Genomic DNA, 14,762 nt, shown 5'->3' with positions numbered 1-14,762 from the left:
GAAGTTGAGAACCTTGATTGGCTCAGGTAGATAAGTGGTGAGCCAGTCTAGTCCAATTGTAACTCTGTGTTCTCCAATGCGGCGAGTGCTGGCCATCAGCAAACTTGTAAGGATTTCTGATGGCCTTTTACATTCTTTTCTTTTCCTTTTTGTTTCACTTTCTCAGATCCTTCACTAATACAGTCCTTCCCCATAATAAAGAATCTGTACTGATGACATGAAGAGCGGGGGGTGGGGAAAGGAGAGAAAAAAATTTTAAACTGATAACTTAAAAGGCAAAAACAATTTTTAAACCACCAGAAAATATACCAGATTTATAAATAAGCCAGTTCCTCTTATGCCTCTGTGCCTTTTAAAACATATGTATCAAGAAACTAGACAAGCACAGAGAAATTGTAACGACATGCATCCTAACATTCAAAATGTCGAAGTTTTGTAATTGTTTTCCCCAGAGAGTGTGGATAAAACGGAATTCCGGGGTTGTAGGAGATGCTTGCTCCCAAGTTTACGGATAACTCCAACCGGCTTCCCTAAGTAAACTCAGGAGGGTTCCTCTTTCCTCCGTATTCCAACAGCATTTGGTGTTGTCAGATGTGTTTTGACCATAATGATGTACGTGAAATGTTGTTTAATTGTGCTTTGCACCTTATTTTCTTGATCACTTAAGAGATTATCTTTTCAAATATTTTCTAGCTATTTTATAGATTGTATCAAGTGGTAAAATTATTCATAATTCTGTCTACTTCTACTTTCTTCATTGAATTACTCTTTTCTTATGAAATTATGTGAGTTCCTTATATAGTCTGCAAAACAAACCCATTGTCCTGTTACATGTTGCAAACACCTTCCAGTTTGCTAATTCTAACTTTGTTTTATAAAATATTTTGATTTTATTATGTCCATGGTTATATTTTTTCCTTTATGATTTTTCTTTATTTATCTTGACTGAAAAGTACTTTCCTAGCCTGAGATCATAAAGTCATTTTCTATTAATTTCTTCTTAATTTTGAAGTTTGAGTTTCACATTTAGGTCCATATCTACTTCAAACTTCATATGGAATTAACTCCATCTTTGTGTATGATTTCAGGCAGCATTTAATTTTTTTCACATTGAAAGCCTACTGCCCAACATTATTTCCCAAGTAACTTGTAATGTCACCTCTAAAATAACCCAAATTCTCATGCTTGATGTGTCTGATTCTAGAATCTATATTCTTCTCCAGGGACCTATTTGTATGTCCATGAGTTTGCCTTTGCTTGTGGTCATTTGACAAATTCCTACTCACCTTCTCAAGGTCATTGATAATGCCTTTTTAATGTCTCTTAGCAGAAATAATTATTCTCTTCCTATGCTTCCATCTAACTTTGAGTAACCTTCTGTTAAATACATAAAAAATTGGATATTATTGACCAATATTGATGGCCCTCAAACCCAAAGGAAAGTAGGGTAAGCACTAGGCCTTGAAGACTCCCAGGCTTTCATCTCTGTAACTCGACAAACTCCTGGGACCTAACAGTGCCAACTGTCATTCATACTGAATTGCCATAAATTGTTTGCTGCTTTTCTTCTATAGGCTGTTGTAGTGGAAAACTACAAGAGCAACATCTGTCTTCTAGATATTTGCATGGACTGTTGGTTATTAGGATGCCCTATCTCTCCCTCCCATGCTTAGAGAAAATAGAAAATGCCCATTTCCCCCTGCCACTGTCTCTTACCTTGTGAGTTACCCTTATCTTAAGCTAACACCCATTTGGACTTGGTTTCTAGGTTACATCTTTGACCCTATTATTGACTGGCTTTACTATCTCCAGATTTGGGTTTCTGCTCACCCTCAACTAAATGGTCACCCCACACTGTAGATCATCTCCTGTATTTCCAAGCAACACAGAATTACAGGAGCCTTCAGACTAAAGAGAATAACCTACTTCATTTCCTGAAGAAAACTTCCACTGGCCTGCAACAGGCTGGACTCTCATTGCGAGAAAGCACATTGACACAGACCAAAACGTGAGATGTATAGAGAAAACTGTTGTCTCGTTTGGTTAGGAAATGGAGGTGATCCTGATAATGCATTAGGATAGAAAGTTCTGTGTATTTAACATACATAGACCAGGATGGCATGTCTGTTCATTCATTAGTTTATATATTTTTAAAGTATATAAACTAATACTTTTAAGTATAAACTATCTCTGGAACTGTGCTAGGCACTTCATATGTCCAAGTTGAATAGAACAATCATGGAATTGCTGGTCTGAAGGCCTGAATTTTAGTTTGGGCCCCAGACACTGCCCTGGGATGCGATTCCAGAATAGTTGTATAGGTTTCTGGGCCTCTCCTACCCTATGCAAACAGAAAATTTGGAGTAGGTGATTTCCAAAGCCTCTTCCAACCTCAACATCAATAAAGAGACTTTGAAACTTTCCACAACACACCAATAAAGCAGCGAAAGTAACTTATTTCTACTTATAAAATGCCTGTTATATGGTAGTCACTATCCATACTTCATTTCAACCCCTTAAACAGTTCAGGTGATGATACTGAAGCTAAATAATACACTTAAGTTGCTAAGTAATATGCTTAAGACCACACAACTGGTAAGTCACAGAACTGGGACTTGAGTTCAGGTTTCTCTTACTCCATAGGCTCTAATATGTCCACTCAATAATATTCTGCCCTTGATACCATCTTTGATGCAGAATACCTTCATGATCTCACATCTGTTTAGAGATCTCTTTGTTAACATACATTAATGTTAACATCATCAATAGGCATTGGACCTCTCCCTCCCTCCCTTCCTCCCCCCTCCCCCTCCCTCTCCCCCTCCCTCCCTGACAGCCACCCTCTCTCTCTCCTTCCCTCCCTGAAAGAGGAGCATAGCAGGAGAGAGGGGGTGGTAGGTACCTCAGCACCAGGAAAGCAATCAAAAGGATCAGGACCACAGTTCCGGTGAGAGTGAAGACTGCAATCATCAGGATCTGAGGTCCTGTCACAGAAAAGACAGTGAAAAATGCATTAGTAAGGATCATGGAAACGAGAATACAGCATTCTAAATATTCCAGGTGTACAATGTAATTTATACAAGAGGAAATGGAGAGAGCCTTTTAAAAACTATCTTCTCTCCATCTCTTCATTGATGATATAGGTCCTGGGGGGTTGGTCTCTGAAGGAAATTATCTGGGATGTGCCCAGTGGGAGTGGTTTTCAATTTCAGCTATTCTTAAAGTTTATACCTCTCATTTCTTTCTTATGAGAATCACCAAATGGTATACGTCATAAAATAGCTTCCATCACACAAATAATTTTGGTGGTGGAAGTCTGGTATTCTTGAAACCAATATACCTAAGGAGAATTCAAAGAGAAAGACAGAAACAAGTATTTTTTTTTTAAATCAGAACAAATCAGAACAAAAAAGTAAACCAATGCTGGAATATTAGATTAGTGTTGCCTGCTGATCCTCTCCAAGCTCTACTAAGGTCACTGAGGGGAGTCAATGAAGAGGGTAAGTGATTTAATTTATTAGAACACGAGTGTGTGGTTGGAGTTCTGTAGATGGGGTAATGTGAGAGACTCACAGAGAGTGAGTGGTATCCAGGAAAATGTGGATCCTACCCAAAGAAATATTAAAGCAGAACCTGCGTATGCAGAGGAGTAAGCTAGGTCAAGAAGGACCACAATATTAAACTATAGGAAACTCATGGTTCCTGCTGGCCATGATAGGTCTCTGTCAGACAAAGAAGCTACTGGATTGAAAAAGAAAAAAAACAGAATGGATTCTAAGCAATAGACAAGCGTGTGTAAGCAGCTGGCAGATAATAGCAATGTAGTGAAGGAGACATGTTTATTCTCACAGCAAAAATAAAAGAGACCCAATTGGAAATTCTAGGAGAAAATGTTCAAGGAAGACATAGTCTAAAAATGAAACAAATTAAAATTTGATCAGGTTTTTGGAGAATTTTTAATTTTTTTAAAAAATATATTGTTTTCTGGTATGTGTGTCACAAAGGAGAGGCACTGGAGCTGCACAGAAAGAAATGATGTCATAGCATGCTCTTTACTTCATTTAAATGTAATGATGAAAATGTTTTCAACCTACAGAATGTTAACTTATAGGCACATGACAGATGGTTTCATATGGTTACTAAATAAATATTATCAGTCCTGACAAGTTACAGAGAAACACAGGAGAATTTGGGAGCTGGGAAAGAGGTAGAAGAAAAAATAGGAACACTAACATCTTCACCTTCCAAAGTTGGGAAGCAAGAAATTTTATATCTAATTGATTGAACACTACTAGAAGCTCATGCATATTAATTAAAATGACAAAGATACTAATAAATGAATTAATAAAAAAGACCTAAATTGAGAAGAGATCAGAGAAAAGCCGTATTAGTGAAGATGAATTAAGTCTTCATTTAACAATACAAGAGATAAATAGATAATATGTAAAGCTGATGAATCAAGAAATATATATATATGGTATTTAGAAATACATATGCAAAGAGCAAGAAGCATAAGTGACTGAGAGACCAGGGAGGCAAAGACGCAGGAGCAGGAACACTCACATTCCATCATGAGTATTTCAACTGTTGGATTTTATCATCATGTGCATGATTTTTTTCTTCACTAAAAATACAACTGATGAAGGTGCCTCTGGAGAGATGAGAGATGCCAAGACCTCGTTATTAAAATAGCACCTCAGCGCCTTCACAGTATTCTCTCTCATGACACCATAATATAGACTTGAGGGCATGGTCCATGTTCTTGTGGTCCATGCGGTTACCAGGGACTGGTCACCCAGCACAAGACCTGGTCCTGGTAATGGGTCAATTAAAAGATGGTTGAAGAAATAACTGAATAAAAATTGGGCCCCACCCATCTGTCTGTCTGAGAAGAGGCAAGGAAAAAGTGCCCAATGTTTAAAAATGTAAATAAGTGCGTATTTAAAAACACCTCTTGTGCTATATACTTATCCTGCATATCACATGTATTTTTAAACTGTTTTTGTTTCATCACATTATGTACTTGCAATGAACTAACTTTTTTTTTTCAATAGGCAGAGGGTTTAGCTTGGGGTTAATACCGCAGCACTTTTCTCTAACGGATAAACGTGAAGGATTTATGCTTTGCTAACACATGAATTTGCCTTTGCTTGTTATCTTGTTTTCTGCTAAGGGGAAACTTTTAGCAGTGAACAATGTAAGCTCTGGATTTCTATTCTCATCAGGGCAGAAAAACAATGAATAGGCTGGAGTCGGAGTTGCACTGTGGGCACATCTGACTTTGGTGAATTCTGTTTACTACTATAAGTTACCATGTATATCACCACCACCATTGCCACAACCTTCATCCTCATACCTCCAGCCAGAAAACAAAAGTGAGTATGAGATGTGCTCCTAATACTAACCTAATATCATATGTCAACTGTAACTGAAAAGCAAAACATTATTTTAGAAAATACCATCGCACGCTACTACAGGTTAAGATTTGGTTCTTTTAAAATAAATTCTGAGCCCTGGGTGGTGTAGCTCAGTGGATTGAGCACAGGCCTGTGAACCACACAATCGTGGTTCGATTCCCAGTCAGGGCACATGCCTGGGTTGCGGGCTAGTTCCCAGCAGGGGACTCACGAGAGGCAACCATACATTGATATTTCTCTCCTTCTCTTCTTCCCTTCATCTCTAAAGATAAATAAATAAAATTTAAAAAAAATAGTAAAAGACTGAATGTTTAAAAAAAATAAATTCTATGCTTATGTTTATTTTATTTTAAAAAAGTGAGTATGAGAAATAGAATTTCAACAGGGCAGGCGAGTCTACTATCAGACTGCTAGAATTACACACCCCTAGAGAATTACACACCCCCTAATTTGAGGGAATGCATGGGACTGTAGGGTCCCCATCTGTAGGGTCCTCCGCCCACTTAAATTCTTATGCACTTGTCAAAAGAATGCTTGCACTCAAGCATCTTGTTGTACTAAATATAGTATTTAAATATACTAAATACTGCTTACAATAGTATTTTAAATTTTATTTAAAAACTGTTTGACAACTGGCAAATGAAATGTATTTTTCCTCCATTTTAAAATTTGTTTAAAAAAATATGCTCTGGCTGGTGTGGCTCAGTGGCTTGAGCATGGCCTGTGAACTGAAAGGTCACTAGTTCAACTTCTGGTCAGGGCACATGCCTGGGTTGTGGGCCCAGGGCCAGGACCCCAGCTGGGGGCATGTGAGAGGTAACTGATCAATGTTTCTCTCCATCTTCTGCCCCCTCTAAAAATAAATAAATAAAATAAAAATTTCAATTATGGTTGACATAAAATATTATATTAGTGTCAGGTGTACAACATAGTGACTAGACATTTACATAACTTAGAAAGTGATCAGCTGGGTAAGTCTAGCACCCACCAGATACCACACATAGTTATTACAATATTGTCGACAATCCCTAGGCTGTACTTTACATCCCATGACTATTTTTTTAATTAGAATTTTAAATTTTTAGTTGAACATACATTTTAGTATTGCTTGTTAGGTAAGTTCACAGGATCATGTCAGTTCTCAGGTTAAGCTTCTGCTGCTTTCTGGTGGCTGCTGGGGTTATCACATTTTGTTTAACTGGGCCATAATGAATGAAGATTGAGTTTATAACCCCAAGGTTATATGATATAATAGTTAGAGGGAACCTTGTGATTTGTTAAATCTCCTGGTTTAACAGGGGAAAGTATTCATACTTAGAGAAGTGAATTGACTGAAGTTAACACTGTACAGATTATGCTGACTAAAAACGTATTTACAGTTATCTGTCTTCCTCCCTCCCTCCCTCCCTCCCTTCCTTCCTTCCTTCCTCTTTCCTTCCTTCCTTTTTTCCTTCCCTCCCTCTCTCCTTCCTTTCTTCCCAAGGCATTGTGTTGGGACAAAAAAGTATGAGTAAAGAATTAACTGCACACATGGACTGTATGGTATAAAAAGATGTGTAAACAAGTACATGTAATTATAAGCTGTATGTAGAAGTCTGGTAAGATAAGTTTAAGATAAACACTCTCCTGACATGATAACAAAAAGCTTAGGAAAGGTCAAATTCAAGTTAAATATTAACGACGAGTGGTTGTTCTCCAGTTGTATGGGGTAGTCATAACTTTTAATCAGAAGGAGAAGCATCAATAAGGGCACAAAGGCATGAAGTTGCAGGGCCCTTTCTCTAAGGAAGTAGGAGGAAGTTGAGAGTGGGGGAGGGAGATGAGGTAAAACAAAAAATAAGGCCGGAAATGTAGGAAGATCATGGAAATTTGTGGAATAATAAGTCATTGACTTCATCCCGTCGGTAACGGGGAGCTGCCAGTGAAGTTGGCAACCATGCAGTAATATGACTGGATTCATGCTGTCATTCTGGGATGTGCTGGTTGGACGGAAGTTAGGCAGGAGGTGGGACGGAAGTCGGAAGCCAGAAGCCGGAAGCCGGAAGTCTATGGATGTTGTTATAACCCAGAAGGCTGATGATGAAGGCTTGGACGAGAATAGAAACCTCATTTGTGTTGCCCATTGCGGTGTCCCAGGTACTTGGAACACTGCCTGGTGTTAAGTGAATCTTTGCTGAATGAATAACAACCCAGTGATGCTGCAATGTCCAGATGAAACTTTGCTACCGAGTCGGCAGTTACCGGATGTGAATGTCTTATCTGCATACTGTTTGAAAGATTGAGTTACTTTACTTATAACTAAAAACTAAAAATTAAACTTAAGCTAAACTTTAAACTTAAACTTTACTTTTATTTAAAACTAAAACTAAAACTTAAAACTAAATGTAGTAACAGTGAAGTAACAAAATTTCTGGAAAACCAAATTTTCTAGTTAACTCAGGATAATGTGAAGTTGCCCAGGATGATACAATGTCCCTGTCTTGTAGAATCTAAATATTTAATGTGATCTCTTTTAGGTAAATGAGAGCTCTCTTAAAAATTACCTTTTGAATTCAGCACTTTACAAAGCACAGAATTATTGTTCAATAACCAAAACATCTAAAACCTTTTAAAGAAGTATATTAAAAATCCATACTTATCATTGTCACTGAAAGTTATAATTAAGGAGAAAAAATAATTTTTATTCAGAAAGTTACAAAAGGAAGAAGTAGAAAGTTGCAGAAGCCTGGGAAGAGAGAGAGATTTTTCAGAAGTCAAGTTTGGTTTAAAACCTAAGAAGCTTGAATTTGGTTCTAGACATCATCACCATCATCATCGTACACCTTGCTAAAGAAGTCAACTTTAAAAATCAATAACAATAAATCTAAAGTCAGTTTTTGTTGAAAAGAATGGGGTCCCCACTTCCCACCTTCCTCTTTGCTTTAGTCAACTGCTCATGACTATTAAATAAAAACACAGGGATCATTTTTAACCAAATTTGACTTATGGAGCTTAAGGGAACTAGAAACGAGTTACTTGTTGTAGCTTTAACACAAGGAAACTCATCAACCAACTGTTTAGAGCAACTTTTCAGAGATTCTGGTGGGATAAAAATATTTCTAGTTAAAAATTTTAATATTTGTTTATTGTTTATTTTTTTATTCCCACCTGGGGACCGTTTTTCGTTAGTTTTAGAGGGAGAGGAAAGAAGAGTGGAAGGGAGAGAAAGAAATATTGATGTGAGAGAGAAGCATCAACTGACCTGCCTCCTGCACGTGCCTGAACTGAGGATTGAACCTGCAACCCAGGCCAGTCAGTGCTCTGACTGGTAATCAAACCTTTCAACATGTTTGCTCATTTCATGATGGGTGATTTATGAGCACACCTGCCCACACCAAGCTGAGTATTCAGCAGTTTTTAACCAAAAATGGCATGAACCCCATGCCCCATCCTCCCTATTCACCTGATCTCTCCTAGAGAGACTTTTGTTTTTGTTTCTCTGGATGAAAAATATCCTCAAACGAACATATTTTGCTGATGTAGAAAAGGTGAAACAAAAATGGCAGAGGCATTTTGATGGCTAAGAGGCATCAAAATCGAGGAGTTCAAAAATTGTTTTGAGCCATGGGAAACATGTCTCAACAGGAGCATTGCATCAGATGGAGAGTACTCTGAAGGTGACTGAAGTTCAAACATGGAAGAACAAATACACAATTTTTTAAGTAAATTCATTTCATTTTGGGGGTACCCCTTCATATATCATAATTGTTAGTTGTTTTATTAATGGTGTTTCTACTTTTTTTTTCATCTTTAGGCACAAATATTTTTCCGAATGTAAACTTTTTTCCCCCTAAAACTAGATTAGGAACACAGAATCACTTAATATTCATTGTGTTAAGCCTTGGCCAGCTCCAGCAAGGACAGACTGTCCTGGCCCTGTCCAGACATGGCTGGTGTTAACAGTGGCACTGAAGCTGCATGGGGGAAGGGGGGTCATGTGAGGGCTTTCCCTAACAGATCAGGCCTCATCTTGGGTAGGTCGGTAACCGTCATTATAACCCGAGTGTGTGTTCTGGGAGGTGATGGGAGAGACTTCGCAGGCCCTGCTCACTGACCGCCCCTCTGCCTGAAAGATGTACTTTCTGAGTTTAGTGCAGTAGAACATAAAAGGAGTAAGAATATATTTCACTTTTCCAGTTGTCAAACCTATTTTTCTACAGGATGATTTATGTCAGAGGGTGAGTAGAATGCATTATTGAAGGTAGCTATGCTAAGTTAGAGAGATTTTCAGTGTTTGATTATAACTATAATATAATCATTCCTCATGCAGAGAAGGAGTGTCCACATTTGTAAACCTGGCAAATATAATTCAGACAATAAACAAAACAAAGAACACAGACCAAAGGCATACACCATAAAACTTACTCTCCTTATCAGAAAAATGATTTTAGGATATCTTACCCTGTTCCAGAACATCTTTAGGGAGTTTATTTTTCTTCCAAATGAATGTGGGACTTGTAACTTCTGGTTTAGTTACATTTTTGTGGGTGTCAAAGGATAAAAGCAGCTCATACTATATCAGGGCATAAAAAAGAAGGATGAACAGAAAAAAGATTTTAGAACAACTTCTGATGAAATTGACCATCCTGTCCAACAACATTCAAACTTTAGAGTAACAGTTTTTAGTGAAACAAGACAATGTTAACCAGCCATGGGGGAGCTTGGTAAGATCCATTTATTGCTTCCTAGCATGAATGTGGATTTAAGCTCCACGCGGGTCCGTTTTCTGCTTTTGTTTTTCATGACCATACACTACAGTCAGCCCAATACAGGTTCTTGGGCTCTTTAGAGAACTGGTTCGAGTCTTTCATTTTACAAATGTTAAAATAGAGGCCAAGAGACATGAAAAGATGCTCATTGTCACTAATCATAAGGGAAATGCAAATTTAAACCACAGCGAGTTATCACCTCACACCTGTCAGATTGGCTATCATCAATAAATTCACAAACAAGTGTTGGCGAGGATGTGGAGAAAGGAGAACTTTTGTGTCCTGTTGGTGGGAAAACAGACTGGTGTGGCCACTGTGGAAAGCAGTATGGAGATAACTCAAAAAACTAAAAATGGAACTGCCTTATGACTCAATGATTACATTTATGGGTATATATTAGAAGGAACACAAAACACTAATTCAAAAGAATATGTGCACCCTTATGTTCATTTTCAATAGCCAAGATATAGAAGCAACCCAAGTGCCCATCAATAGATGAGTGGACAAAGAAGCTTGTAGGTATATGTAATGAAATACCAGTTGGCCATAAAAGAATGAAATCTTACCATTTGCAAAAGCATGGATGGACCTAGAGGGTATTATCCTAAGTGAAATACATCAGTCAGAGAAAGACAAATACTTTGTTATTTCACTTATATGTGGAATCTAATGAGCAAAATGAACAAACAAACAAGATAGAAACAGACTCTAGACACAGAGAACAGACTGACTGATGATGGTTGCCAGAGGGGAGGGGAGCTGGGGGACCAGGTGGAAAAGGTGAAGGGATTATGAAGTACAAATTGGTAGTCACAAAATACTCACAGGGATGCGAATCCCTGTGTAAATACAGCCTAGGGAATACAGTCAATAATATTGTTATAACTATGTGTGGTGCCTGGTGGGTATTTGAAATATCAGGGGTATCACTTTGCAAAGTATGTGATTGTCTAACCACTATGCTATACACCTGAAACTGATACAAAATAACATCGAATATAAACTGTATTTGAAAATAAAACTTAAAATGCAAAAAAAGTAAAAGCAAAACAGATGCTAAGAGAAATTAAGTGGCTAGCTCTAAGTTGCTTGAGGGGTGAAGCATCAATGTTTCCCACAATGTTCAGTTACTAGAGAAAGTGGTGTCTTGACAAAATGCACAACAGCTAAAACCCACTTTCCATTTTAATGCATGTCAAGGGCTCTGAAATAATTCTATATTTCTTAAGTTCTGTCAATAACAAAATTTTTAAATCTATCCTTTTCCTCTAATGTGCTTTCTTATACATGATACTAGGCTTTTAGGATAAAGGCTTTTTTTTTTTAAAAGTAATCTCACAGTGGGAATATTACTGTATCCTTAAATTACTGCTACACATATTGAATCAGTTTTTAAGAGAAGTCTAAAAAGAGCATCTTTCTTTTTCTTTTTAAAAATATTTTATGTATTTATTTTAGAGAGGGAAGGGAGGGAGAAAGAGAGAGAGAGAACTATCAATCAGTTGTCTCTCCCACGTCCCCAGCTGGGGACTAAGTCTGTAACCCAGGCATGTGCCCCGACCAGGAATCAAATCAGTGACCACGGGCCAGCACTCAATCCACTGAGCCATACCAGCCAGGGCTAATAGCCATCTTTCTAAATTCACAACCATTCCCTTAAAACATTGTGGACAAAAGTTTTACAGCCTCAAAAATATACTCTTAACTTGAGAGTGGAATCTATAATTGCATGTATTGAGGATAGGATATATCCTATATCTGTATTGAGACCTACTCTGGATACAGAATAATGTATCTATAGCCCTATATTTTGAAAATTAATCCCTGGTTTCTGCATATACATGTATTATAAAGCACAACTGGTGGCACGAGATTACTGAAAAATTCAACTAGGTATGCCTTCAGAGAGAATAAGTGCACAGAACAACATCTTTGATTTTGAAGAACAGGCATGAGGCTGACATGGGATTTTACCACAAGTATCGGCCTCTCATCCCAGGTGCAAATAACTTAGAGGGGGTTTTAGTTGTCTTTGTTGTTACTACTAGTAACTGAAGTATGGAGGGGATCTTTTTAAAAAAGTACTCCTGTTGAATGAATGCTAACTATAGCATTATATAAGGGCCCAATAGAGTAACCGAAAACTTTGGATGTTTCTGAAATAATGTTCCCAAATTTCTGGCTTAACTTTCTTTTCTCTAGCTTTCTACATTTTCTATTACTGATACTTTTACAAAGCTGGAGATATATGTATCTTCATGAAAATGTCATAATGCTCACACTGGAAAATTACATAAACGTGAATAACTTTTTCTGTCAGAGTCTTAGTTCTGTAAGGGCCCAACCTCTTAAATACAAAAACTTTTTACTGACCATTTGGTTGGCTATAACTGTGGCCTTCAAATTCTGAGATGGGCACTACTTTGGGTGACACAAAGACATGTCTTTTGCTTTTAAATTAAATGCTTATCAGCCATCAACCTTGTGCCAGATGAGAAGCTAAGCATCAGAGACACATAGAGGTAAGACTCTCTCCCTCTCTGTGAAGAACCTACTAAATTGGAGAGAAGAAAAGACACATAGAATGTGAATAAAAGAATAGCATTATAGGGCTATTTATGTGTGTCAGAGGGACTACACAATTATTTTCACGGAAGTTCAGAAGATGTTTTACTGAAATTTTTAGTTATGGAATTGAATGAACAATTCTTACAAGAGAACTGTCATCCTCTCATCGGTATTCTATGAATAGTCTGGTCTTTATGTCAATGTATTCTGGGTGGCATTTTTTTTATACAATAGAGTAGATATTCTGAATAAAAAGTTCTGTGGGTCAAAATGCTTAAGCAATAATGCCCCAAGTGGAGTAAAATTGTGAATCTGACATAAACTAACTTCCAGAGGTTATGGCTACATAACTTCTCTAATTCCTTCACTATTACTCGCCTCCCACGTTATCCCTCCTCAGCCAATCGCTTCAACCCAAGTTCTTGATGAGAAGTCAGACATACTTTTTTGGTATCCACAGAGGTATACAGAAGCACCATCTGATTATCAATATCCCCAAAGTCGTCCAAAGTCACGTCATTACCTGTTAGCCCTAGAGCAAAATCAGAAAGAGTTAGAGGCCTTTGTTAATTTACTGACTAAAAAATCAGCTAGATACTGACAGAGGGTATAAAATAGGTTCAAATTGCTCTATGTTACTGAGAAAATGATCTAAATGATCCAATCCAGGGGTATCTGGATTGGTTCTTGGCCCCGAGATCTCTGAAGAGTATTTTTATGAGAGATGTTTTTTAGTTAGAAGGAAAAATCTTTTACATTGCATTTGGGGTGGGGGATGGCTAAATGTAATAGATTCTTCCTGCTTATTAGTGAAAAGTTTTTGCTAAGAGTATTTATCAAACTAGTATCACGGTGTGTAGGTCACTGAGTAATCTAACTTAGAATGTAAGAAGTTCACTATCCCTTCATTCTCACTGGTTGAAGACATTGAGGAAATTAAGTTCGCTATGTCTCAGTTTCTCATCTATGAAATAATAGCAGTACAACAAATGTATGAAATGGCTGTTTAGGTAAAAAATATGGTCAAATACTATAATTTCATGCAGTTCAAATAGTTAATATTTATTTTGTGTCTATTACACCAGGATCTGTGATAAGTGTTTTACATGCATTTATCATTTTATTTTTCCTGAAATACTATGACCCAGGGACTATTATCCCCATGTTATTGATGAGAAATCTGGGGTTAGAGCGTTAAACACAGTGACTTGCTCAGGGCTGTACAGCTGGTAGGTGGCTCATTTAGGATGTAAATAAATGTCTCCTGTTCTAAGCCTGGGTTAGCAGCTATTAAGATGCTTGACCAAGATCACAGATATGATAAAATTAAGAATGCACACAGGAGGATTTTGAGAAAACAGGAGAGTAGGAAGCATCAGAAATCTATCCCCTCGCCCAGACTACGAATGCACTGGGAGAATCTGTCTGGTGTAACTCTTCTGGAACTGTGAATCTGAAGTCAAAGGCTTGCAGCTTCCAGGGGAAGGCTCAGATGGTAAATTGGGAGTAATTTCGGTCCATTTCAGCTCTTAGTACAGCAGCAGCTACTTATTCCCCCACCCCTCAGTCTCGTGGCAGACAGCTGTGCGTGTATTCCTGGAGAAGCTCACGCAGCTCGCGGGAGCCAGGATGAGCAAAACAGAAAGACCCTGTCCTCCAAGTGTTGGGGATCTGTGCTCTGATTGCTGATCATTGCTTATGACCAGAAAGATGCAGAGAGGTGGTAGCCATTACTGAGAACCCCACCCCGCTGCTGATATGGCTTTCGGGGTGTGTGAAGTGTTGGTGTGCCTTCTCTCCCTTTGATTATCTTCTTTTCCCTTTGAGAGACAGACGTTGATGAGTAGGACCTTCAAGCAACAGCATATATGGGAAAATTGGAAACTCAAGAAGAAGACGGAGACTCAGAAAAGGACCGAGAGGCTTCAAGTTTACCTCTCAGTACAGAGACAGCCCACAACAATGGGAAAAAAAGGCAGAAACATAAAAAACAGCAAACCTAGGGAATGGGGATTTCCCCAGGGGAGAA

At 38.0% G+C, this 14,762-nt stretch overlaps 1 protein-coding gene across 1 annotated transcript in view; it reads right to left on the bottom strand.

The window, feature by feature from the left end:
• GUCY2C (guanylate cyclase 2C) overlaps positions 1-14,762 on the bottom strand; it is a 65,445-nt gene that overhangs the window by 29,307 nt on the left and 21,376 nt on the right. The window contains exons 9-11 of the mRNA XM_037033942.1: positions 13,177-13,265; positions 9,858-9,969; positions 2,903-2,984 (exon numbers count right to left, since the gene is read on the bottom strand). Coding sequence (XP_036889837.1) covers positions 2,903-2,984; positions 9,858-9,969; positions 13,177-13,265 — 283 coding nt within the window. The remainder of the gene's footprint in view (positions 1-2,902; positions 2,985-9,857; positions 9,970-13,176; positions 13,266-14,762) is intronic.

Source organism: Sturnira hondurensis, unplaced genomic scaffold (assembly GCF_014824575.4).
Source record: "Sturnira hondurensis isolate 20B ecotype Veracruz unplaced genomic scaffold, ASM1482457v3 Scaffold0021795, whole genome shotgun sequence".
NCBI lineage: Eukaryota > Metazoa > Chordata > Mammalia > Chiroptera > Phyllostomidae > Sturnira > Sturnira hondurensis.
Note: the sequence above shows the minus strand (reverse complement) of the source record. Positions and strands in the feature narration are given on the sequence as shown.